At 33.0% G+C, this 25,145-nt stretch overlaps 1 protein-coding gene across 4 annotated transcripts in view; it reads left to right on the top strand.

The window, feature by feature from the left end:
* LOC143232127 (uncharacterized) overlaps positions 1 to 21,205 on the top strand; it is a 28,290-nt gene extending 7,085 nt beyond the window's left edge. Inside the window, exons 1-3 of one of the 4 annotated variants that reach the window (XM_076467215.1) lie at positions 8,616 to 8,766; positions 9,822 to 10,067; positions 20,694 to 21,205. In XM_076467215.1, coding sequence (XP_076323330.1) covers positions 8,688 to 8,766; positions 9,822 to 10,045 — 303 coding nt within the window. In that variant the 5' untranslated portion in view covers positions 8,616 to 8,687 and the 3' untranslated portion in view covers positions 10,046 to 10,067; positions 20,694 to 21,205. Of the gene's footprint in view, positions 1 to 8,615; positions 8,767 to 9,821; positions 10,068 to 19,585; positions 19,916 to 20,693 lie in introns of those variants that run through there. The other 3 variants (XM_076467214.1, XM_076467216.1, XM_076467217.1) reach the window with 3 other exon arrangements.
* The last annotated feature ends 3,940 nt before the right edge of the window (positions 21,206 to 25,145 follow it).

Raw genomic sequence — 25,145 nt, 5'->3', positions numbered from 1 at the left:
AGGTAATTTAACAGTAACTGACTCTGTTGAAATTGAAGTAATGGATAAATTTCATCCCATTTGGTTATGCAACTGATAAATATCACTGCATGACAAACACCATTATCAAAGTACCGTTTCATAGGTCCATGATTGCAAGCTGAGACGAAAACAAAATGTGGAAACCTTGCAGGGTGAATACTTTTACAAGACACTGTAGTCATCTTTAGAGATGACTAGTGTATCTACGGTATCTAGAAAATCCGTAATAATTTTTTGAGAAGGTGCCAGCAACTTCATCTGATGTCACTGCATTTCCTTTCCCTTAACGACTAGCTCCTCCAGGGTCACTTATGCTCATTGATATTTCTAGTCATTGATGAGTTTCGCCACTGTTCTTGTATGACCACTTTAGACTCTTATGGAGATTTCTTCATTTGGTTTAATGATATCCAGATGTCTTATTACCATAGTATTCACGTCTGATGGTCATCTTCTCGTGCAAGCCCGAGATAATCATAGAAGACGATCAATTTCTACTGTTTAGGAAGACCCTAACTGCTTCTCTACTCCCTGCTAAACAAGACATGAAAATTTGCACAATCAACAAATAGCTTTAGAACAGGAAGCTTTCTACCAGGTCATGTCACATCCTCATGTTTCGTTCACATTTCATTTGCTACTTTCTTCTTGTGCAGTACAAAACTTTCTATTATTTTAAATGACTCTTCAATTTCAGTAAATTATAGACAAAAACAGAAAAACATGTCTGATTTAAAATTCACCGAAATGTTATTTGTTATTTTGGTGTTCTCGAGTGTAGCTGTAACTGACAGGAATATGTTATGACTGTGATAGGAGATTTATAGAAAATGTACACTGAAAGTAAATTATTCACACATGACAAAAAAAAAAAGGCTAGCACATCTGCTTGACATTGAAGTAAGGAAATACTTTGTTGATAAACAAAACATTTATGTCTAACACATTTAAAAATATATGTATGTCACATGTATCAAACTGAAACAAACGCCAATATTAAAATGAATAAATAACAATAATTCCGTTACAACCATAAGATCATTACCACATCCCACTACTCTCAAAATTTAACATCGTAAATATTTGTTTTAGAGACAGAGTGTGTTTTGTTTTGAATAAAAACAACAACCTAGAGTATTTTAGAAGTAATTATATACCGAGCTCAGTTAATAATGTGTTGCTTGGTAGAATGACAAACAATTTCGAACAAAATATAGATTTCATTTAAATGTAGTCCTCACAAGTCTCATGGCTCGGTGTGGCCAGGTGGGTTAAGGCGTTCGACTCATAATCTTAGGGTCGCGGGTTCGAACCCCCCTCGCACCAAACATGCTCGCCCATTCAGCCGTGAGGGCGTCATAATGTGACGGATAATCATACTATTCGTTGGTAAAAGAGTAACCCAAGAGTTGGTGGTGGATGGTGATGACTAGCTGCTTTCCCTCTAGTCTTACACTGCTAAATTAGGGACGGCTAGCGCAGATAGCTCTTGAGTAGCTTTGCGCGAAATTTAAAACAAACCAAATCAAATCACAATTCTCACCTGTGGTCTAAATTTGTAGAAGATTCTCGAGTTTAAGAATCAACAAAATATTTTACGAAAATACCAGTGTATCTTCGAATATTGTTGAACATTCGAGAATGTCTCCTCAAAGTATATAAATCGACGCGCCGAGAGATAATAATAGAATATTGTTGATCAGCTACAGTCAGTATACTATAAACCTCGGAAGGTATGATTGTGATTAACGCTTATTAATAGGAAAACTACAGATATTCGACCAGGAACATTTATAGATTTTGATCATTATAAACCACTAAATTTCAGAGAATTAACCTTGGACGCTAGTATTTCTACGAGTACATTAGGTATCTTCGTGGGTAAAAAAGTGAGCTTGTGAACCGGGTGAGGCCAATCAATAATAGAGTTAACTAGCTTTCCTGTCAAAGAAGTGTAATAATATCCACTTGGAATTAATTCGCTCATCGTAAACCTGGATAGTCGATAAAATATTCAGACCGGATAGAAGACTGAATATTGTTTGTGAGTTTGTAAAATGTTTATATTTAAATCATTACTTGTAATAATCGTTATTAAAAATTGTATTGTTGTTTGTATATTAAAATATATCTGTGTTAAGAAAGAAAATTGTGTGTATCAATATTGTTGGCAAATATCATAAATTTGTTACATATTCAATTAACTTTTAAATTCAAATTCATATTTCATCTTATCTGAAATCGTGATACGTAATGATAAATTATAATACGTAACATAATAGAATAGTTTAGAGCTATAACGTTAACGTACCTTACATGGTAGTATAACTATGCTAATCGTATTTGATTTTACCACACATACTAGACGTTGATAAACATCCTTAGATCGTTATTCAAGGATGTTTTACGTATTTTATTCGAAGTTGACGGGAACTTGGCGGCACGTAAATTATGAAATGAAATTTGTTGTTCTTCTAACAGTCTCCTATCTATAAGACACCTTTTTCCTTTCCAAACGTTGAGCAAGCTTTCGATATTTTTGGTTACGTGTTTGTTTGCTTGTTTTTGAATTTCGCGCAAAGCTACACGAGGCCTATCTGCTCTAGCCGTCCCTAATTTAGCAGTGTAAGTTTAGGGAAAAGGCACCTAGACATCACCACCCACCGCCAACTCTTAGGCTACTCTTTTACCAATGAATAGTGGGATTGACTGTCACATTATAACGAGCCTCGGGTGAATGGGCGAGCATATTTGGTGTGACAGGGATTCGAACCCACGATCCTTAGATTACGAGCCGAGCGCCCTAGCCAACTGGCCATACTGGGTCTTTTGGTTATTTAATTTTATGTAAACAGAATGAAAAATATGAAAACTCTGGCAAAATGATTTAAATACAATCTGTTTGTTTTATTTTCAGAGCTGAGCCACAATAGGCCATTTGCTGTGTCCACGGCTGCCCACACAACATTAGATTTTAACATTGTAATTTCGCAAGCTTACGCTTAAGCTTTCTGTCACACCAGAATATAGAAATGAAAAATAATTTGATATCTAACCTGTAAAAAAATAAATTGCTATGTTTCAGTATCAGAACTTTGAGGAATAAATACTAACATTTTTGCAAAGCAGTTTCAATTAGAATGTTTAAAGTGATAATACACATCATTTTGTAAATTAATTGATATGCGTTTACACAGGAAGTAAACGAATAAAAAGAATTTAAAGAAATGTTCTTTTTCTCAACGTTATGAACGTTTCAAAAAATCCGTGTATTATAAGGAAAGAACGGGATTTTATGAAGTAAAAGTTTCCTTCTGATATGTTTCCTAAATTAAAACACCGCTTCATTCAAGTTAATGGTTCATATTACAGAATACTGAAAACTGTATACGTAACCATCTTAATTTGAAAGACGACTTTGTAATTGTTTGAACAGTCACAGGGTTTATATTTTAAGAATTAACAGGTATTAGCTGTGTGTTTAACAAAATTACAAATGTTTGTTTAGTTGAGAGATTCAGAATCAAACCAGTATTGCATATTTAAACCTATTCTATCAATGCTTGAAATGGGTCAGTTCTTGCTGGTACTGCAAGTGTTGAGTACCAGTACTTCTCATCCCAGTAAAAGTATGTAGCGGCACTTCTTGCGTCCTATTTATCAGAATTTTTTTTCCTTATCAGTATTTTTTTTGCCCACTGAAGCGCTGTCGATCACAATTCACACAAGTTTATTGTCCGTAAAAAGCGATAAAATATTGATTAACCTCAATTTTTCGTTTTATGTGCAATCATTTTCTAGGACGAATTTTACAAAGAATGTTGTTTGATGATTGCACAGTTTCTATAAAAAAACGCAAGTTTACACAGTATGACGTCATACTAAAGTGATACGTGTTTTTTTACGATGTATTTTATTCAGCTGCTCGTGTATATGGAACTAACTGACTTTAATATTTAACATACAGTGTAAAGAAATAGCATATCCGGATGATAATTTCCACACATTACGTAACCGAGTTTTTGTTGTAAATAGAAGAGAGTTATATTTCAACTAGTGTGACTTACCTACTTGGCTTTTATGTACATTTTTAAATACTCTCAAATCAAGAATCTTTCACAATAAAGTTAAATGTTTTCTTTTGTCATTAATACATTTCATCAGGATAACTACCCAGACACTAGCTTCATTTTTTTTGTTACGGAAATAAATATCAGTATCTTATCGATCAATTTTAGTCTAAATGATGTTAAAAATCAGAAGTTGTTGGGTTTTGTTTCTTTTGGTAACAAAAGCGGAATATGAAAATAATTGTTATACTTCAAAAACACCAATTAAGTATACGCAGGTTAATATGATTACAATATATTTCATTGTTTCCATTAACCACACGTGTCTTCTGAGCACACAACTCGTCATAGCAATATACTTATGTGCAAAATGCGAGTGATACTCAATAAGCTTTGCGTACATCGGCCTCTGATGAGAAAATTAACAAGCTTTATAAATCGATTCGTAAATTTCTGTTTTCAATGCATAAGTAAAGTTAATAATAAAAACAAGTTCTATCTTTAGTAATTGTTATAATTCATTTGATATAAATTTGATACCACTAAAATTCTGTATCAAGGCAATTAGTACTATGATCATTGATATGGTCATATAATAATGCTAAAATTGGAACATATGTTTGTTTTAAAGCAAAATCACAATAGGTTATATGTGGTGTCCACAGCATGGTATCGAACTCTGAATTCTAGTATAGTATATACGCAAACTTACTGCTACTTTACCAGTGGACAAAATTGGAAATAATTTTAACTTCATAGCTAGTTTGAATCATGAATAATTAAATAATTAAAACATCATATACAAGTATAAGTTGTGAGAAAGTAACATATCACATAAAGGACTTATGTGAGTAGTTTTTATTATGGCATAATGAATTAAAACATTACAAATAGATCTAAACTTGGAAGTATATGTTATGACACAAGGAGATAAACATCACTTATTAAACAAAACTGAACAGTGTGGATAATGACAGGAGAAATTAAATTTCACATACACGACTAAACTGTGTAGTCTGTATCATATAAAGGAGAATTAAACTATCGCATTTAAGATTAAACAGAAAAATTTGTATTTAGATGCACACGTGTCTACATAAGGTAAAATACAGTAGGATAGTCAGTCACACATTTCATGGTCACAAATTCACAGATATAAACACGTATTGGGGTTTTTATTTTATAAAACACATCCTGCCACCTGTCACTTCTAAAAACAACTCTAAAATGTGTTGAAACCATGCGTGTTTCTTATACGTTGTCCTCTCACCAGCATCTAGGTAAACTTTGTGAAGTGATACACCAAACTGTTTGCATTTATGCAGATTCATTAACACAGTCTATGCAACTTATTGAATTTTGTGTGAGTCAGACTGATGCTCGATTTACGAATTTCCTTTATGCGCTTATGGTAAACTATTATATTTTAGTAAGCTGCTCACAGAAGTGTAGGTAAAACTATCATACACATAAGTATAACAACATATTACCTTGCATGATGAATAAAATATACTCAGTTTATCATATATGACATCGCATAAAAGACTGACTGATGTGTATCATGACACGATAAATTAAAATATCACATCTTGGCTAGTTTGCATCATTTTATGGGGAATTAAAACATGAGGCGTTAGGATAGTAAATCAACGTAAGCTAAAAAGTTCATGTAAAAAAAGTTTCTGTTACTATTAAAAACTACTCACCTGTTTAGCAATAATTTATTGTCATTCATTATAGATATTTAGCTGGTCCCATACTCTCTCGTTTTGTTCTGGTTAGTGAACAGAGACACGAAATTGAAATTCAGGAACTTAGCAACAGGGAAAAAGTACATTAAACGTTGTGCAAGTATTTGTGGGACGTCGATCACTATTTACTTAACAATGTAAGACTGCTGTTAAAAGCTGTTTTATATAGAAGTACAAACGTACTGTATGAATATCATATTGTATTTTGTTCTTCTTTTTGTTTTTGAAATATTCATTTGAAGAATCGTTGCAAACATATTATTGCACTTTAAAATAAAATTCTCAATTAATGATATAATATATTCGGTACCCAGCATGTGAAAATGAGTTTTCACAGGCCGTTTCTATTTTAACTCCATAACTATTTAGTATCAATACCATGGGAACTTTGGCAAAAACAGAATTCGTGTTTTTAAATAATTAGTATTCGATATTTTACGTGAAAGACCTATAAGGCTCATAACAGAAACAATACCAACCGATTATGTATATCAATAAGAATAAAATAAATAAATAAATGATATTAATAAAACATCATGTTGTGTTAAAATAAATAAATAATTACATATTAATAAATCCATAAAATCATTAATTAAAACTCACAAGTGAATTACACTTCACCTATTTAATTACTTCTACTATAAGTTCACCTGTACATGAGGATGCGCATGTTTTTCTTATAGCAAAGCCACATCAAGCTATTTGCTGTGTCTACCAAGGGGAATAAACCCCTGACTTTTACGTTGTAAATCCGTAAACTTACCACGTGGGACTATATATGAGGGGTAGAACAAAGGTGTGTGTGTGTGTTTGTGTTTTTTTCTTATAGCAAAGCCATATTGAGCTATCTGTTGATTCCACCGAGGAGAATCGAACCCTTTATTTTAGTGTTGTAAATCCGCAAACTTACCACTGTACCAGTGGAGGACTATATATGAGGAGTAGAACAAAGGTATAAAACAACTTAAACATGTATTAAACAGTAAACATTCTAACCATAACTTAGAAAGTCTTAACACTTATATCAGAATCTCTCGTGAATCTAAGAAATCACTCAGGGTCTAAAAATGATGAAGTAGCCAACAGAAACCTCGATAACCTGAAAAACTTCGGAAGGTACATTTTTCTTCTTTGAGAGTGAATAATCGGAATTATGATTTACTTCTATTAGATTTACATAAATGAGTTAACAATTTAGTCAGTTATCTATCTAGACTTCACAATGTCTGAACACATATGGCAGCTGATGAATCATTTCAATCTATAAACAATCACTTTTATAAAAAAAAATTATCGATTACATGTGGTAAATGTAAGTGTGATATTACACCTCAAGAACATTAATCACAACATAAGCCACATAATTCCTTACATGTCATATAACGTTGCTAGTAGTGATATGTGTGGTGTTACGTCATTGTAAACATGATAATGATTTGTACCATCTTATTCTCTACAAGTCCAATAGTAAGAACAATGTATAACAGCGTTTTAAAAAATCATTGGATTTGACAATAACTGTGGTATCAGAGAATGATGTTTGTTTGGTCCAGTCTCACCGTGAGTAATAATAGCACCTTGAGTGCCGCAATAAGATATGTTATCGAACACTTTACGTGCTCTATCACATATTTGTAATTTAGTGTTAACTTCATGCACAGGTTATTCGTTTTGTACTTCATAAATGTTAGCAAATTTAAACACATTATGAGATTAATTATTCATTCATCTATAAATATAACCATGAGATACACTATTCATATATGTTTATTATTTATCCATTTTTTTTTATCAATTTATAACATTCGTTACGTTGATAAGCTAATATGAGATAGAAATAGATCTATGTATTCTGTGTTTATTCTGAAAATTAAAATTCTCAGTTGATGTCTATTGGGGTCATAAACTAAACTCAGAGGACATCAATAAAAGATAATATTCTTTTTTGCATTTAAATAAGAAAAATGTATTAATAATACATTATACATTGATAGACATCAAAAACAACTGACTTAGAATAAATTTGCCAACCATAAAGAGATGTAATAAAAAAAAACAACAAAGAGTTAAGTTATATGAACGGAAAAATTTTATAAAGGTGTTATATAAAAACTGGTAAGTTCAACCAAAATTTTGAGCATGTGGGTTCCTTTTTCACTGAAACTGGACCAAACAGCACTTTGAATGCAAAAAAAAAGTCAACTTTTCAATATTTAAGTATTTACTTTTGTTATTTAACAAATTATGAATATTATGAAGTACATCTGATTCTAATGGTGTTGTTGTATTTTTTACTGTTTCAATCTGAGAATTTCACGAGTTCATTATTTAAAAATATGTATAAATTTTCCATGTGAACCACTTTTACTAGAATTATTAGTTAGTATTAAAATTCAGATATTTGCTACTTAAATTCCATGTACCTGTTAAGACGGTGTAGCACTAAATGGAATATGTACGACAAGCAAGCTTTATCCATGAACGTGAATGTTTAAAAACACTGAGCATAGAGAGAAATTCTGTTTGATCGCACGTCATAGTTTAACAAACAAGGTAACGTAACCGTACGAGGAGAAAGCTTTCGGCATTGTTAGTTCAGCATCGCTAAGTCTTGAAACATCTCTGTACGTGTATACAAAAAGAACAGTATCGAGAAACCAATAGTAGTTAGTCTTACAAACATTCACCTTTTCAGAGCAGATGATTAATCTCTCCTGCCATCATTGGTGAGAAAACACTGCAAACACAAAAGTTAAAAAAGAGTCCCACATATAACGTATCGTTTGATAACAATAAATTAGAATCATTTTTAGAAGTTTCACCACAAACATTAGCCACGGAAACAATGTTCTCTCTAGATACTTTGAAAATGAAATTGGTATTGTTGGGAATCGCTGTTTTGTATCTTTCTCACGAAATCTACGGTAAGGTTACTTGGTGGTAATATAATTTAAATTTATAAAAGACGAAAAATTAAGAAAATTGTATGCAATTTAATAAGCATGCATTAAAAAACTGATCAGTAATTTTTAAACCTACACCAGGTTCATACTGCAATTTTACGCAGTGTTTTCGAATCGTTTATTTATTATGATACAATTATGAAATCAAATAATAAAGGTTGTTAATAGCATTCAATCAGTGACATTTTAAGATTTAATTAGTTATCTTACCGATAATAGTGTATAAAATTCAAATTAATTACTTAAAGCCAAGCAACTTCAGGCGTACACGTGTGTAATAAGCGAGTTTCCTCTGTATAGATTAAGGTTTGAGAGCGATACGTGAGTGTAGTGCATTTGTCTGTACAGTACAATTGAATTTATAGAATCAATGGTAACAAACTGGTGTCAGACTTCGAATGAAGCAAGGTAATTTGGAAATAGAAGTACATTTGAGGAAGTTATGTAGTAAATGTTTGTCTTTACTATCGCGTTATTGGTTGTTTCGTCGAAAAAACATACAATGTATGTGAGACCTTCGATGTCGATACCAGTTAGTTTCTTACCGTAAACAATTCCTTACTTGTAGCTCCTAAAATATTTACCAATCAGCTGGACACTTTTCATAGGCAGTTAATACTGTATAAATCTCATCTACTTTGACATCGACATATGACCACAATTCTTTACCATGTAAATAAAAAAAATGGACACAAATGTGGCTATTTTTGGTAAATGTTATAAATGTATTTTAGTGGTATACGAATGACACAATGTCGTATTATTTACCGTTACATAACTTAAACTAATTATTTTATCTAGTTTTATAACACTCAAAGAAAAAAATGAAAATATTGCAGCGAACAAACATTTTGTTGTCTGGATTCGTTAAAACGGTATCCAATAACATTTCTCAGACGAAACTTTTCTGTCTATTCTTTATAACAATATGCTACCAGTTTGCTAAGTTAATTACACTTTTAATTAATGACGTCACTCTAAATTTGTATTAAATCCAAAATTTATTTGTCCTATAGGTCAAACAGCTATTCCGAGAGAGGTTGAAAACTTGCTCAGGAAACACGGCTTGTACACTTCCCAAGCGCAAACTACATTAAGAAAAGTACTAATAAATTCAAATGTTAAAGCCTTTCCAAGTAATGTCCTTCAACAGCTGATTGAAATTTTCAAGCTGGCTAGGAAACTACCTGAAAGTGAAGCGCTTCTCGAATTCTTGTCTGCTCCTCTTTCTGCGTCCTAGTGCTTTCGTTATGTATCGTCAGGTATGCTTCCTTCCTACCGAGTTCAAAACATGTATTCCAATTTGAAAAATAGAATAAATTAATACAAGTGTTACACTATGTAATAATTTTTTCTTTTTCTCGTTCCTAAGCAGAAAGTGTTATTTCGCAATTACTTATGCCTAAAGTAAATGAAAAAGACCTATGTTTCTCTTCAAACTTTGCTTTTGAGACCTGGGTAATGAAATTTTCAAATTTACCCATTTTACAGAACATTCCAGGTAGATTCAGTGCTGGGTAGCTGATAGAGAATTTTCTTGAACCTACAAGAATTTTTTAGAATGTTGTAGAACTTACAAGAATTTTCCATAATATTGTAGAACTTATGAGAATTTTCAAGAATTTTTTAGAATTTTCTGGAACTTTCCATAGTAATATATATAAACAGAGGTTCACTACTCACCACTTTAGTTTAGTTCTAGCTGCCTAAGTAAACACATACATCTATCCAAGGAAGCTTTACCAAGTTTTCCTGTTATCTTGGTCCTTTGGACAGCAGGGAAACCGCAGCGCACTACAACAGGAAGCACTGGCCACAACGGACCGAGTTCTCTGTGGGGAGACACAATGTCAAGTGTGAGCCACTAGTGGACCTCCAGAAGGTGTTGTTCCCACCAATGCACATAAAATTGGGTCTTATGAAACAATTTTTCACAGCTCTTAATAAGGAGTTTGCAGCCTTCAAATACTTTCGAGACTTCTTCCCCAAGCTGTCTGAGGCAAAGGTCAAAGCTGGTGTTTTTGTTGAACCGTAAATAAAGAAGATCCTGGAGTGCACAGAATTCCACAAGAAGCTCAGAAGGAAGGGAAACAAAAGCTTGGGGCAGCTTTGTCGCAGTAGTTCGGGGCTTCTTCGACAATCACAAGGCCGAAAATTATGTGGAACTGGTTGAGGCTGTGGTAAGGAACTACGAAAAAATGGGCTGCAGGATGTGATTTACATTACAGTCGCAAATCCTGAAAAAACTACTCACTTCTAAACATTTTTGTTCATTTTTGTATAACTTTAGAATAACTACATGTAATCTTGATTTATATGTTGTTATATTCAGACCTTATGTGAATAAAAATGTGCAAATTTACCCGTTTTTGCATAGGAAATAGGTTAATTTCTAAATTTCATTATCCAGGTCACAAAAGCAAAGTTTGAAGGGAAAAATGGCCATTTTCTGTACTTTTACAACATAAGCAATTGAGAAATAACATGTACTATCCAAGAACAAAATTTGTGTTACATAGTGTTATTAAACTTATCTAACGAAAATATGTATGCTATTCATACATCATCCTAAGTGAAACTATTTTTAAGTCATCGAGTTTCATGTAATACTCCATAATGAGGTATCATGTTATGGCTCCTAATCCTTTGCTGGGAGTTTTTTCGTTGCTCTAAGTTGTATATGTAATATTTCATTAAAGAAATGGTAGAAGTTGGACAGTTTTGCACGTTATTTCAGTGTGGTTTTGTCTTCTGCGTTGGGAGTCAAAGAACTTTTCTGCAGATGAAAAGTTATTTAACGTATTTCTTTTGAAGACGTTTCAATCTCCGTGCTGACGTCTTCGTCAGGTTAAACTTTTCTTCTTGTTTCAGAAGCACTGTTTCTGACTAGTAAAGGCCGCATGAAAGCAAATATAAATATACCCTATAAAGTACGACAAATACCGTTGATATTATCTAATCAAGGAAATATGCTGTCATCCAATGAATTAAGCGATAGTTTTGTCCTCAAAAGCCCTGTTCCACGTCACAAGAGATATTTGCAAGAAAGAGATCTCAAAGGAACCTTAATGTTGCCTAGTGAACTGTTATGATGTTTTAAGTTGTATGTTCTAAGCAGATTCAAATTCATCGATGTAATCTCACTTTTAAAACACTTGGGGTCAACGAGCCAAACAGCTGGTGAACTGTGAAATTTCTAACAATTTATTTTTCTAAGTTTGTATTGCAAACGTCGCTCACAGTATTATTGGTCTAAAATGTTCATCAACTGATTATGTATTTCACCCAAACTGTTTCATGAAAAAGGTATTATCTAATTTAATGTTAAGATGACCGAAGAAGGTCGAAACGTAGTTCGCTCCTCTACGTAAAATATTTTCTCAACCCAAACGAGCCATTTTTACATATATATTTTTCTCTACAAGTGGGTTTTCTCGTCATTACTGATTTGCATTAAAAAATAATGTAACATATGTATATATAAAATTTATATAAATATATAAAATTCTCCACCGTTCCCGCTTGCTTGAAGATATTTAGTTTTTATTTATGAGTCTTACAATACACAAGTTAAATTTAAATAGATAATTTGTGAACATAATGTCAAACAAATTGTAAGTTTATTTCGATGTGTCTGGCATGACTGTGTTGATAAGCCCTCGTGATTTAATACGGATGGCTCGACTGTGTTGATATGCCTTCGTGATTCAATACGGAAAATACAATGCTGGTCCGATTCTTGTATCAACATTTATAAATATCCAAGTACAGGTATATTATTTTTCATTATGGAACCTAAAATCAAATAATTTCTTTTCTAGTTTACAAACTTTCTATAGTATATTAGACAAAACCTACATATCCATCAGTTGAAAGAAACAAAAAATATAAAAAGTAGTCTTAAAAATTATTTATATCTTGTTTCAGAAATTTTTTGAAGTTCTATTCATAGTAATTTCTTTGTCATTTAAGAATTTTTCATGATTTTCTCGTATTTAATTATTTGCTTTGTTGTTAAACACAAAGCTAAACAATAATCTATCTGTGCTCTACCCACAGCGGGTATTAAAATCTCATTTTTAGCCTTATAAACCTTCAGACTTACCTCTGGTCCAACAGGAGGAGAGATAATGTTCTTATAATGAAGGCCCGGCATGGCCAGGAGGGTAAAGGCGTTCGACTCGTAATCTGAGGGTCGCGGGTTAGAATCCCCGTCGCACCAAACATGCTCGCTCTTTCAGCTGTGGGGGCGTTATAATGTGACGGTCAATCCCATTATTCGTTGGTAAAAGAGTAGCCCAAGAGTTGGCGGTGGGTGGTGATGACTAGCTGTCTTCCCTCTAGTCTTACACTGCTAAATTAGGGACGGCTAGCACAGATAGCCCTCGAGTAGCTTTGTGCGAAATTCAAAAACAAACAAACAAACAAAAGCAGTCCATTAGCATCCTTTTATTCAATGATTTTTCTACTGGTATAGATATCGATCATATCGAGAATACATTAAGAGTTGAAAATTTATTTTAAATTTTTAAGAGTTAAACTAAACTATATAAAATAATTCGTGATAAATTAAAGAACGGAAGATAAAAAAAGAAATATAAGTAAATATTTTGATTGAAATTGAGTGATAATACTAGACTTTTCTAACAAGGTCTTTTTATATAAAAGTCAAACCATCAGACTTAGCGCTTGTATGTTTAAATTTGAGTATTAAATATAATTTCACATCAGAATGTGCTATAATCTGACTTTGCTAAAGCTGGGGCCCGGCATGGCCAAACGCGTAATGCGTGCGACTCGTAATCCGAGGGTCGCGGGTTCGCGCCCGCGTCGCGCTAAATATGCTCGCCCTCCCAGCCGTGGGGGTGTATAATGTGACGGTCAATCCCACTATTCGTTGGTAAAAGAGTAGCCCAAGAGTTGACGGTGGGTGGTGATGACTAGCTGCCTTCCCTCTAGTCTTACACTACTAAATTAGGGACGGCTAGCACAGATAGCCCTCGAGTAGCTTTGTGCGAAATTCAAAAACAAACAAACAAACAAAAGCAGTCCATTAGCATCCTTTTATTCAATGATTTTTCTACTGGTATAGATATCGATCATATCGAGAATACATTAAGAGTTGAAAATTTATTTTAAATTTTTAAGAGTTAAACTAAACTATATAAAATAATTCGTGATAAATTAAAGAACGGAAGATAAAAAAAGAAATATAAGTAAATATTTTGATTGAAATTGAGTGATAATACTAGACTTTTCTAACAAGGTCTTTTTATATAAAAGTCAAACCATCAGACTTAGCGCTTGTATGTTTAAATTTGAGTATTAAATATAATTTCACATCAGAATGTGCTATAATCTGACTTTGCTAAAGCTGGGGCCCGGCATGGCCAAACGCGTAATGCGTGCGACTCGTAATCCGAGGGTCGCGGGTTCGCGCCCGCGTCGCGCTAAATATGCTCGCCCTCCCAGCCGTGGGGGTGTATAATGTGACGGTCAATCCCACTATTCGTTGGTAAAAGAGTAGCCCAAGAGTTGACGGTGGGTGGTGATGACTAGCTGCCTTCCCTCTAGTCTTACACTACTAAATTAGGGACGGCTAGCACAGATAGCCCTCGAGTAGCTTTGTGCGAAATTCCAAAACAAACAAACAATGCTAAAGCTGTTTCAATTGAATTTTTGTTGATAAAAACTTTTTACCTTTTGAGTTCTCAGAGTGACTCGTAAAAACCCTAATGTATAGTTCAGTACATGTTTTGTGTTATATTTTACAAAAATTGAACACTATTTACCCGTAATTACTGTTTATATCATTTGTTTTTTGAAAATAATGTTTTAAATAAAAACATGTCATTAGGTAAGGGAATCAAAACCAGTTGCTTTAATTAAAGCTTTTACGTTATGCATATTATTTCAAGCACTGAATCAATTTATTTGTAATGGTATAGAACTGTTTTATTACAACAAAATAAAATGTGTATAGAGTATTTGTGTTTTATTAAAATTATTTTGAAGCTTCACCACTTCATTACAGTCCATGTCGCATGACGTTATGCTCTACCTGACGACTTCAGAGTAGTCTTGCAACATATTTTATTCTGCAAAAGGCTCAATTGTAAGACTGTCATATACAAACCACACCATTCCTTTTTACTGCTTTTCATGTTCCATCTAGTGTAAGAAAAGAACGGTTTTCCAGTACCTGTTTCAAGAGTTTGACAACACAGAAATTCGAAGGCATTGCGTTTGGTGACTTTACAATATATCTTTGTATGGAATAACATGAATACCTGTTTCAAAATTTCCAGCTGCTTGAATTATCGACAATTGAATGGATATATCATGGAAAAAATTGTAGACACCTGACTTAGAAAGTTGTTATTTTTTAAAGATATTTTTGTACTATGACGTGTACTGTTGCCTGGAGCATATGCATGGATTTTGCAACTGGAATTTGTATTCGTAGATTATGACCTGTTATAATAAGCCACTCCTTGCGTACCATGGCTGGGGTGCAACTTGTTGCAGGTCTCTTTCTGGATGATAAGAGTGATCCAAGTTTATTCAACATATTCCTATTCCCTGCTGGTACAACGGTAAGTCTACGGATTTAGAACGCTAAGATCAGGGGTTCGATTATCCTCGGTGGACTCAGCAGATTGCTTAATGTGGCTTTTCTATAAGATAACACAAACTCAACATATTCCTCAATTTCCCAATGTAATTAAGTACAAGATATATCCTTGTCTTAAACAGTTTAAATCCCCGATCTAAATACATATTTATTATCTGAATTTATCAATAATGAATGAATATTTCACGTCAGAAAAGGTTGCCACATAACCTTCATCAATGTCAAAATGCAATTCTGATACATCTTGTTCTGCATCCCAGTGGCTCAGCGGTATGTCTGTGGATTCCCAACGTTAACAACCAGCTTTCGATACTCGTGGTGGGCAGAGCACAGATAGCCCATTGTATAGCTTTGTGCTTAATTCAAAATATCAGCAATTACATCATGTTCTACTGCAAGTTGGTATCGGATGTGGTTGTTACGTTACTTGCAAACTGGCATGTTAAGAATATTTTTAACATACTCTACTCTCTATTAACACTTAGTTCTTATTATGAATATATTTTTGCTTTCAAGTATTTTATTTCAGATGTTGTAGATTCACTTGGATGAATCTGATATTTTTACTTTTATTTGTTTTGATTCGAATAATAATAATTGTAAAACACTGTTATTGACTTAAAAGCAAATTTAAATGATGTTTTAGTCATAGTCGAGTTTTGTGCAATCAAATAATTTCAAGTTCGCTACTCACTATCAGGAAAAATGTATGATATATTTAACTATGAGCGAACGAAAACGTTAATGCCACAAATAAACAATGTATTACATTAATTTTAATATTCGGACTAAGCAACAAAGCGAATTACAGGAATATCAAAAACAGCATTCTTCAATCTCAGTAGAATTGGTCAAGAGAGATCTTAAACTAAAATTGAAGAAGAAACTAGTAAAATATTAGATATATTCAGTCCTGCCGTACTTATTGGACACGTGGACTCTGTTTTTCGAAACAAAATAAAAATTTGAAATCTAGCGGTATAGTGTGTGAATAGTGTTTTTTTCTTATAGCAAAGCCACATAGGGCTATCGGCTGTGTTTACCGAGAGGAATAGAATTCCTGATTTTAACGTTGTAAAAAAAAAACGTTGTTCCAGCGAGGGAAGGGGTGGAATAGACAAATTGTAAAGTTTAGCCACGTAGTAGAAAAGTAGTGCGGAAATATTGAAACATCCAATGACAGGTGCTGGACATATGGAGGAAAGAGAAGATATGCTACGTCAGGCATCTAACTATAATGGAACTCTTGCTTACATGATACTGGAAAAACGTTTTTATTACGTAGTGTGCAGCCCCCAACTTCGCGAAATTTTTAATCTATGTGCATGTAGATTTGCAATAGGGGTCACAATTTTTCGTTTCCCGTCACGAAGAACTTTATTTTTCTCATTTCTCAGGGTGCAGATGTGACGTCATGAATACATCACATGCGCCGGCGCCATCCATATAAATATAATAGTACTGTCTGTTGTATGTCCATATAAATACATCGCAGGGTGTGAGTGTATCTTCACCAAAATCGGTATGGAGGTTTCTTAGGTCCATGGGGAAATACATACAAATTTTCAATTTTGCGGTTTTTATGAGTGCTATTGCATTTTTTTACCACTACTTTGCCCCTGTTGATGAATCTTCACCAAATTTGGTATGAGTGTTTGTTGGACTCATGAGGAGATACATTTAAATTTATGGTTTCACATTTTGTGTTTTGCTATGTTTATGACCGTTTTGGTCATTTTTTTAAATTATATATATATATAAAAGAAACAACTATTCATGTCCTAAAATAACCTTAATCATGAATTTATATAACTTTCACCTAGAGTACGGGTACCCAATTAGTATAATTAAAGAAGATTATTAGGGTTCATATAAATTATTTAAAATTTTAGTTTATGTTTAATATAAATGTCAATTTTTTTTCTTAAAGAATCACTTAGATTTTTTAAGGTTCATATCTTGGAACAGAAATTTTAGCTTCATAAATATTAACATTATCACCAATGACTAAACATTGTGAGTTTAATTGTTCTAAAATTTCGGCGGTAGAAAAACCACAATCTATAAGTTTATTTGTCAGTTAAGTATATTAATTTTATTATTATTAATATTTGTATATTTACTTCTAGATTTTTTATTATAAACAGCTAGCTGATGTACCCGTTCGGGTTGGGCCGTGCATGGCCAGGAGGATAAAGGCGTTCGACTCGTAATCTGAGGGTCGCGGGTTAGAATTCCCGTCGCACCAAACATGCTCGCCCTTTTAACTGAGGGGACGTTATAATAATACGGTCAATCCCACCATTCGTTGGTAAAAGAGTAGCCCAAGTGTTAGCGGTGGGTGGTGACGACTAGCTGCCTTCCCTCTAGTCTTACACTGCTAAATTAGAGACGGCTAGCACAGATAGCCCTCGTGTAGCTTTGCGCGAAATTCAAAACCAACCAAACCTTTCAGGTTGAGTGTGTGGGACATAAGGTTGTTGTGTCCGAAAAGCAATCCTCCATTTTTTTTCACTGCCCTGTGGGGTTTTGGGAAGACCGACGGTAAGTACACTGTTTGATAACAACTTGCACGGTGATTTGTCAGTTATAAATGCGTACGCAGACACTTTTGTCACATAATGTTTTAGAACTTACGAAGTGGAAAGTCTTTACTTCCCACATCTAGACTAACATTAAAGTCCATTAGATTTTCATAAAATGATTCAGCCTGTCACGGTTATCACCATTATTAATTAGGTTTGCTCATCTAGAAGTCAAATATGTCATTAAATTCGAATAACAATTAACTGAATTTTAAAGCAGTTAACAACCATGTAAACATTCTGCTGGTATACACGTATAGATATAATATTAGTTGTAATTATTGCTGTACTTTTAATACAAAGCTACTTAATAAGTTTTCTGTACTCTGCACGCCGCGGAGAAATCAACCTCTGATTTTGATATTGTAAGTTCTTAAATTTATCGCTGACCAGCTTGAGGTGGGAGACGTCACCTAATGTAAATTTAGTTGTATTGTTTTAAAGATCAATCGTAGTCATTGTTTTTTGTTATTAAGCACAAAGCTGTTTGTTTGTTTGTTTGTTGAATTTCACGCAAAACTACACGAAGGCTATCTGTGCTCTGAGCACCACGAAAATCGAAACCCGGTTTCTAGCGGTATTAGTCCACAGACATACCACTATGTCACTGGGGGGCATTTTAAAAAGTATATAAAATCAACGCTCTGTGTTAATAAATACAGTTACTTCTATATTAACGCTACTCCATTCTGTGTAGTTTTAACTTGACAACATATTCACGAAATTCGACCAACATGTCTGCTAATAAAAGCAAGAAATACCTAAGAGAGGTCACTTTAGCACAGTTATTTGCAGATTTATATTAATATTTGTTAGAATTTCCATGTATAACAAATCTTAATTAGTCATTATTCGGATTATGGCAGACAATGTCGCTAATAACGATGGTATCCTGCTGGTTAAACAATTCGTTCTAAACAAGTAAGAACAGTATATTTAATTACCTCTACTAATCATTGGGTTTATTTGTTGGTTTTGATCAGAGGTTAGCGTCTTCAACTTATACTCAAAACATAATGAAAGCACAAAATTTGGTTAAATTTAACACCTAAATGATAATACTTTACACGTGACGCTTGCGAATTAAAATAAGTAACAATAAATGGGTCTCACACCAATATATACCTCTTACATTCAAATATATGTTCTACTATTGTCCAGTTTCTTTCTTTTTCACTTGTTTTGTTCTTCTATATTCGGCGAAAATTGCATTTCATCTACAAGGTTCATATAGGGTGAACATTTGAAAATAATCAAAGTATGTTAAATAAGTTCCCAAATAAAGGGAAGTCGTTTGTTATACTGACAGAGATTAATATCTATTTATACAAGACATTGGTTTATTCAGCAGAATTAAACAATAATAATACTTATACTGTTAGGACTTGATACAATTCAACCACAACCCAAAAGTGTTTGACATAAAGCTTTTCTGCAATAAGAACACAATAAACGTAAGGGATTAAAACCTCACACAGCTGAAGCGATTGGTTACACACACACAGAGACACATGTATACTCCAAAATACTTCTGTAACGTGCATGTACAATTCCAGTGGTGGGCTACGCTTGGCATTCCAGTAATATGTGTTGGTTTTATCATTGTTAGCTCAGCTTTAGCAAGTTTCGAAACGCAACGACACGATCGATACGCGTTAGTATAAGCAGTCAGTTCGTTGATCTTACTTTCATAGGCACTCAAGCAAAGTGTACGTAAGCAAAGCGAAATAAGTTGCGCTTAGGTTATTTCTGTTTAATCATTAACTATTCGATAATAATAAAAGAGAGTAGGTTTCACAACAGATATTAAACGTGTTGCGACTTCACAATTTCAAAATGAAGCTGGTCCTTTTTATATTCTTCGTTCTGTTTCTTTCTCATGAAATCCATGGTAAGACTATTTATTGGTGATATGAAGTACATCATAAAAACCGAACATCTTTCAAGAAATTATATTAATTGAGTTGAAAAGATTTTATTATATTGTAATTCTACACTTATTTTATAATCGTAAAAACCAAGTTTCGATCTGTCAGTCAGTCGGTCACACTCGGTTTCTTCAGATTTCGTTAGTCACCCGAGATTCAGTTCCATTTTTTTTCCTGTAACACTGTTTTTGATTGCCCCTTCCAATTTAATCTCTAACATAGGAGTTAATAGTTTCTAAATTTCTACACTTTTTTGGTGTTTTTATACCAGAGATTTATTTATCACCGAGTAAAATTAATTTGCCGTTTGTTATGAAGAGATATTTTTGAACGATGATCGAGTGAAAATTTACAAGAAATGTGGTTTTAAGAGAAGTGCTGTAATAATGTATTTGATCAAATTAGAAAATAACTCTGATAATTGAATGCTGGGAGGAGACACTTTTTATGTGTTGATCATAATTGGCTTTGGTTCCCCAAAGCTAGAATGTCCTTTGTTTTTATTATGTCTGTTTAAGGACTGCAAAATTGCATATGCATACTGCAGGATTCCATTTCAGGTACGCTTTGGTTTACCGCCATATTATACTTGTTAAATTGGAATTGAAAACCATTTTGCAAAGAAAACGTGCTATGTCTATTCTTTATAATAATATGCAACCAAGTGAGATGAGTTACGTCTTTAATACTGATGTCATTTTAAGCTTGTCTTTATAACTAAACATTTTTGTCGTTCTGTAGGTCAAACAGCTGTTCCAGTAGAGGTTGAAAACTTGTTAAGAAAACACGGTTTGTACACTATTCAAGCACAAAGTGCATTACAAAAAGCACTAGCAAACTCAAATATTAAAGCCTTTCCAAGAACTATCCTTCAACAGCTGATTGAGATTTTCAAGCTAGCTGGGAAACTACCTGAAAGTGAAACGCTTCTTGAATTCCTGTCTGCTCCTCTTTCTTAAGAACTTCGTTTTCTTTTTTACTTGTTTGTTTATTTCCTAATGAAGTCGAAATATTTATCCAAACTTGTGAAACAAAAGAAAATTATTCAATAAACATATTAGCACTTAGATATAAGAAAGCGTTTAAATCTTTTGTTTCGTTTAAATGAAATATTTTTAATCGTAAAATTTCGTGTTACACAAATAACATTCTGCATGAGAAATTGTCACCACAACAATGTAGTGAAACTAATCCGTCCAGTGTCGTACTGTTGATTTTCACTGTTTTAGCAATAAAACTTCATTGAAAAGTGACGTACTTTTATTAATTTTGCTTGTTATTTGAATATATATATATATATAAGTCAATACAAACGCACTATGGTAATAAATTATCAGACAATAAGTAATAAGCACATTGAAATAGTTTAATTTTTGAGGAACATTGGCTTGTTCTCTTCACTTAAAATATATATGTTCCCCAAAATAAAAACACTTCATCATATTTACAAATCGTTATCCGTGAATTTGCTATAAGCACAGTATGCTTCCATACATAAGTATAAATGTACCTTACAAAGTATACAAATTGACAATTAAGTTGTCAAACATATGAAATACACTCCATTCCAATCATGTTAATGATTGTTTTTTTTACTAAGAACTGCCTTTCCAACCTTCTTCAAAGTAACAACAGATACTAGAAAGGAAGAAATGTTGGAAGGAGTTTAATGTAGCTCATTAGAACATAAATAAACCACGTGGACTTTAAGCTCAATATTATTGTAATTATGTGCTATGTAACATGAGTAGGTTTAAATGTGTAAATAAATATTTAAAACAGTTTAGTTTAATGAACCAAAGTGTTGTTCAGCTGATGTTCAACAGAGATAACCAGCTACTGTTGATCATTTATCCTGGTTTGTTTAACAATTACTCCACTCTAATTAACCAGTGTTGTAAAATGTAACTAGTAATTTCAATCGTAAAAATATTGATCAATAGATAGCCGCTTCATTTAATCTGTTTTCAGGCTGTGTGAATTTACTGAATCCATTGCACTGGCCTAGTTTAATGTTTAAATTATTTGAGTTTAAAATGATTTCTGTGACCCACTAGCACCCTTTATTCAGTGTTTCTGGTTCGTATACAAATTCCAACAAAGGCTACTGAAGTACTATTACTTTTTCCCATTATTTGCGAACTATTCAGGAATCGAGATGTTATTTAAAATGTTTCGGAGCAGTAAGTCATGGTATTAAATATCTATTATTAAGAAAATTAATTACAAAACAAAGACATATGCCACTGCTTTGTTTGAAAGTTGGCTATTGATTTAAATATTTTATAATACAGGTATTTAATTATTTGTTATAAAATTGGTTATCTAATCATTGTAAGCTGCGGGGATCGTGCCCTTAATTCTAAAAATTATAAGCCATGAAGATTATCGCTGACGTAGTATGAGACAAAATCATTTATACGAAACAATCATCGATTGGATACATAAATATAAATTTTGTTGTTTAATATAGAAAATATCATACCATATTGTGTTAAAATCTGAATTAACCCTGTTTGGTTATTTCAGGTTTCACAGAGAAACAGTGTACTCCGCTGGTACAGCGGTAAGTCTACGGATTTACAACGCTAAAATCAGCGGTTCGATTTCCCTCTGTGGACAAAGCAGATAGCCTGATGTGGCTTTGTTATAAATAAACATACATTGACCTAGCACACAATCTTTATCCCTTCTTTCTTAGGACAAATAGTCTGTCTTGATGAAAAATGTTCAAAATATATTTTGAACTTTATTCAGAACTAAACCAGTAATTAGATATTTCAATATAAAATGTGTTCTTTTAGTTTCTACTCGTAGCTTCTTATATATGTTAACTATTAAAAAGACAGTTTATCACTGTTGCAATTTAATATTAATAAATTATAATTCTGACTGCTATATTACAAGCATTTAGTATAGTTTAATTGTACTAGTTATTGCATGTCAATGCCATAAATACTTTACTCTAAAATTAAATTGTTTTATCTTCTAGCAGAAGAAGACAGTTGGGTTACAGTTCAGAACTATTTAGTCGTAACGTTACCTGTAATTATCATTTATAAGATATCAAGCCTAATATTGTGTGGCAATTAAGACGTAAATCATGATCCGTTTATTTCTAATAACGTACATCACAGCAGGACTGATCACATTTTTAATTGTGGAGATTATTTACTAGCCAGCTGTGGTTTCCAACAAGAAAATGTATAGTTGACAGCTCCTAGTTAAAGTATTTTGTATATGATATATTACTTTATTTAGTGTCTGATATTATTATGTATAAAGAAAGAGGATTCATTGTTTAATAAGCACACAGAAATAGCATTATTTTCAGTTATAGACTGTGTAATTGGCACCAATATGTTCCGTCTTTTCTTTCTACTTTGCTGATTTAGATGAGAATGCCCAACAAATCTGAGTAATATTCGTATTAAAATAAGTAAAGATAGTCAAAGCATGTGACATATAAAGAATATCAGAAAAGTACGTGGCCCAACCTACAAAGAAAAGATACATTGGTTCGATTATAATTTTTTATTCAACATATTATTCTCCTCAGTCTATGCACTTTTACTAACAGTGTTCTAAGGCCATTAAGTTTTTCTTGGTTCTCAATCCATTCGACCTTTCTGAAAGATTTTTAAGATTATGGAAGAGAAATTTATCAAGTAGGAGAATGCGATTGAATGATATGAGCCAAAATCATGGATACCATTCAAAGTAACACGTGATTTGTGATCTGCATATGTTGTCCCGATGGAAAAGTGCATCCTTTTCTGCAGCAATCTTTTCATTTTCTTTGATTTTTTGATGCATATTGTTAATTAAGGATTCATAGTAATTTCGTATAACTGTGTGACCCATTTACAAATAATCAACTACCAAAGCGTCCCAAGCATCCCAAAATGGTGGATGCAATGATCTTTCCAATAGAGGATTGTGACTTAACTGCTTGGGAGCGGGTGATCTTGGGTATTTCCATTGCAAACTTTGGATTTTTGTCTGTGGTTCTAAGTGATGAGCCTATGTTTCACCCATAGTTATGAATTTATTGAAACCTTTGGATTATTTCTACTCAGGTAACAACATTTTTGGAACGCATCAGGTTCTAACCTCACTCATGCCCAAACTGTCATTCGCAATGCTTGCTACAGTACTTTTACCGATTCCCACTTTCTCTACTATCTTCCTAATGATAATTATTTTATTATATATAATCAAATCAGAAACTTATCCGCAATTTCTGTTGTGGTCCATGTCAAAGGCTGACGTAATCACAGAACATCTTCACATGATTGTCTATTCGTGCATAAAGATTTTCGAAAAAAAGAAATGAGCAGTGCTAAACATCATGGAGAAGACCGAAGTTCGTACCACGATAAAATATTTTATTTTAAAAAAATGATATCTCAAGAAATCCACCAAGGAATGGAAGCAACATTGGGAGAAAGTACAACAGTGAAAAAACTAACATGCTGAATTTAAAATATAAAACGAGCTTGTCCAATTATATTTTACGTGTTATTTATTTATAAAAAGATACTAACGTAATATTATAAAAAAATCACACATTCCAGTTTTTCGTTTAAACCTGTGCGCGAAAGTTCCGGACAAATCTGGTACATATCCATTCATGTTCTTTACACTCACTGTGGGCAAATGTTCTACTTTTTTATTGTATTCTGAACCAGTACATGGTATCTACTATGAGGTAAACACACTTGGTATTCACAGATGAAGATTTATTGTGATAGTTCTCAGATAGAGTAATAAATGCTGTCACTGTGGGCATTTGTGAAAATCTTCAGTATGTTGCACTTATTTATCCAGACTCGCTGGATAACTGCTTCTCACAGTTGATAACTAATGTTATTATTTATTTGCAAGTGTTTCTTCCAGCAAGTTGGAACACTATATAGAATCATCTAGACTTTTAGTCGGAGAGATACATTAAATTTACTATTTTCAACCATTATCTACGATCTCATAAGTGAAATAACTTATGCATGCCCAAAATATGTGCTTGTCAATATTATATATATATGTTTTACAAATGACAAAGACATCTACAGAAGTGTACATAGAATGAGGGTGATGTATGATATATATATATGTACATGGTAGTGATGCCAAATATGAGTGAAAGTAAACCAATATGTTTTACAGCACGTCCCTACCTTTCTTTGTCTAAAC

The sequence above is a fragment of the Tachypleus tridentatus genome, chromosome 11, assembly GCF_004210375.1.
Source record: "Tachypleus tridentatus isolate NWPU-2018 chromosome 11, ASM421037v1, whole genome shotgun sequence".
NCBI classification, from domain to species: domain Eukaryota; kingdom Metazoa; phylum Arthropoda; class Merostomata; order Xiphosura; family Limulidae; genus Tachypleus; species Tachypleus tridentatus.
Note: the sequence above shows the minus strand (reverse complement) of the source record. Positions and strands in the feature narration are given on the sequence as shown.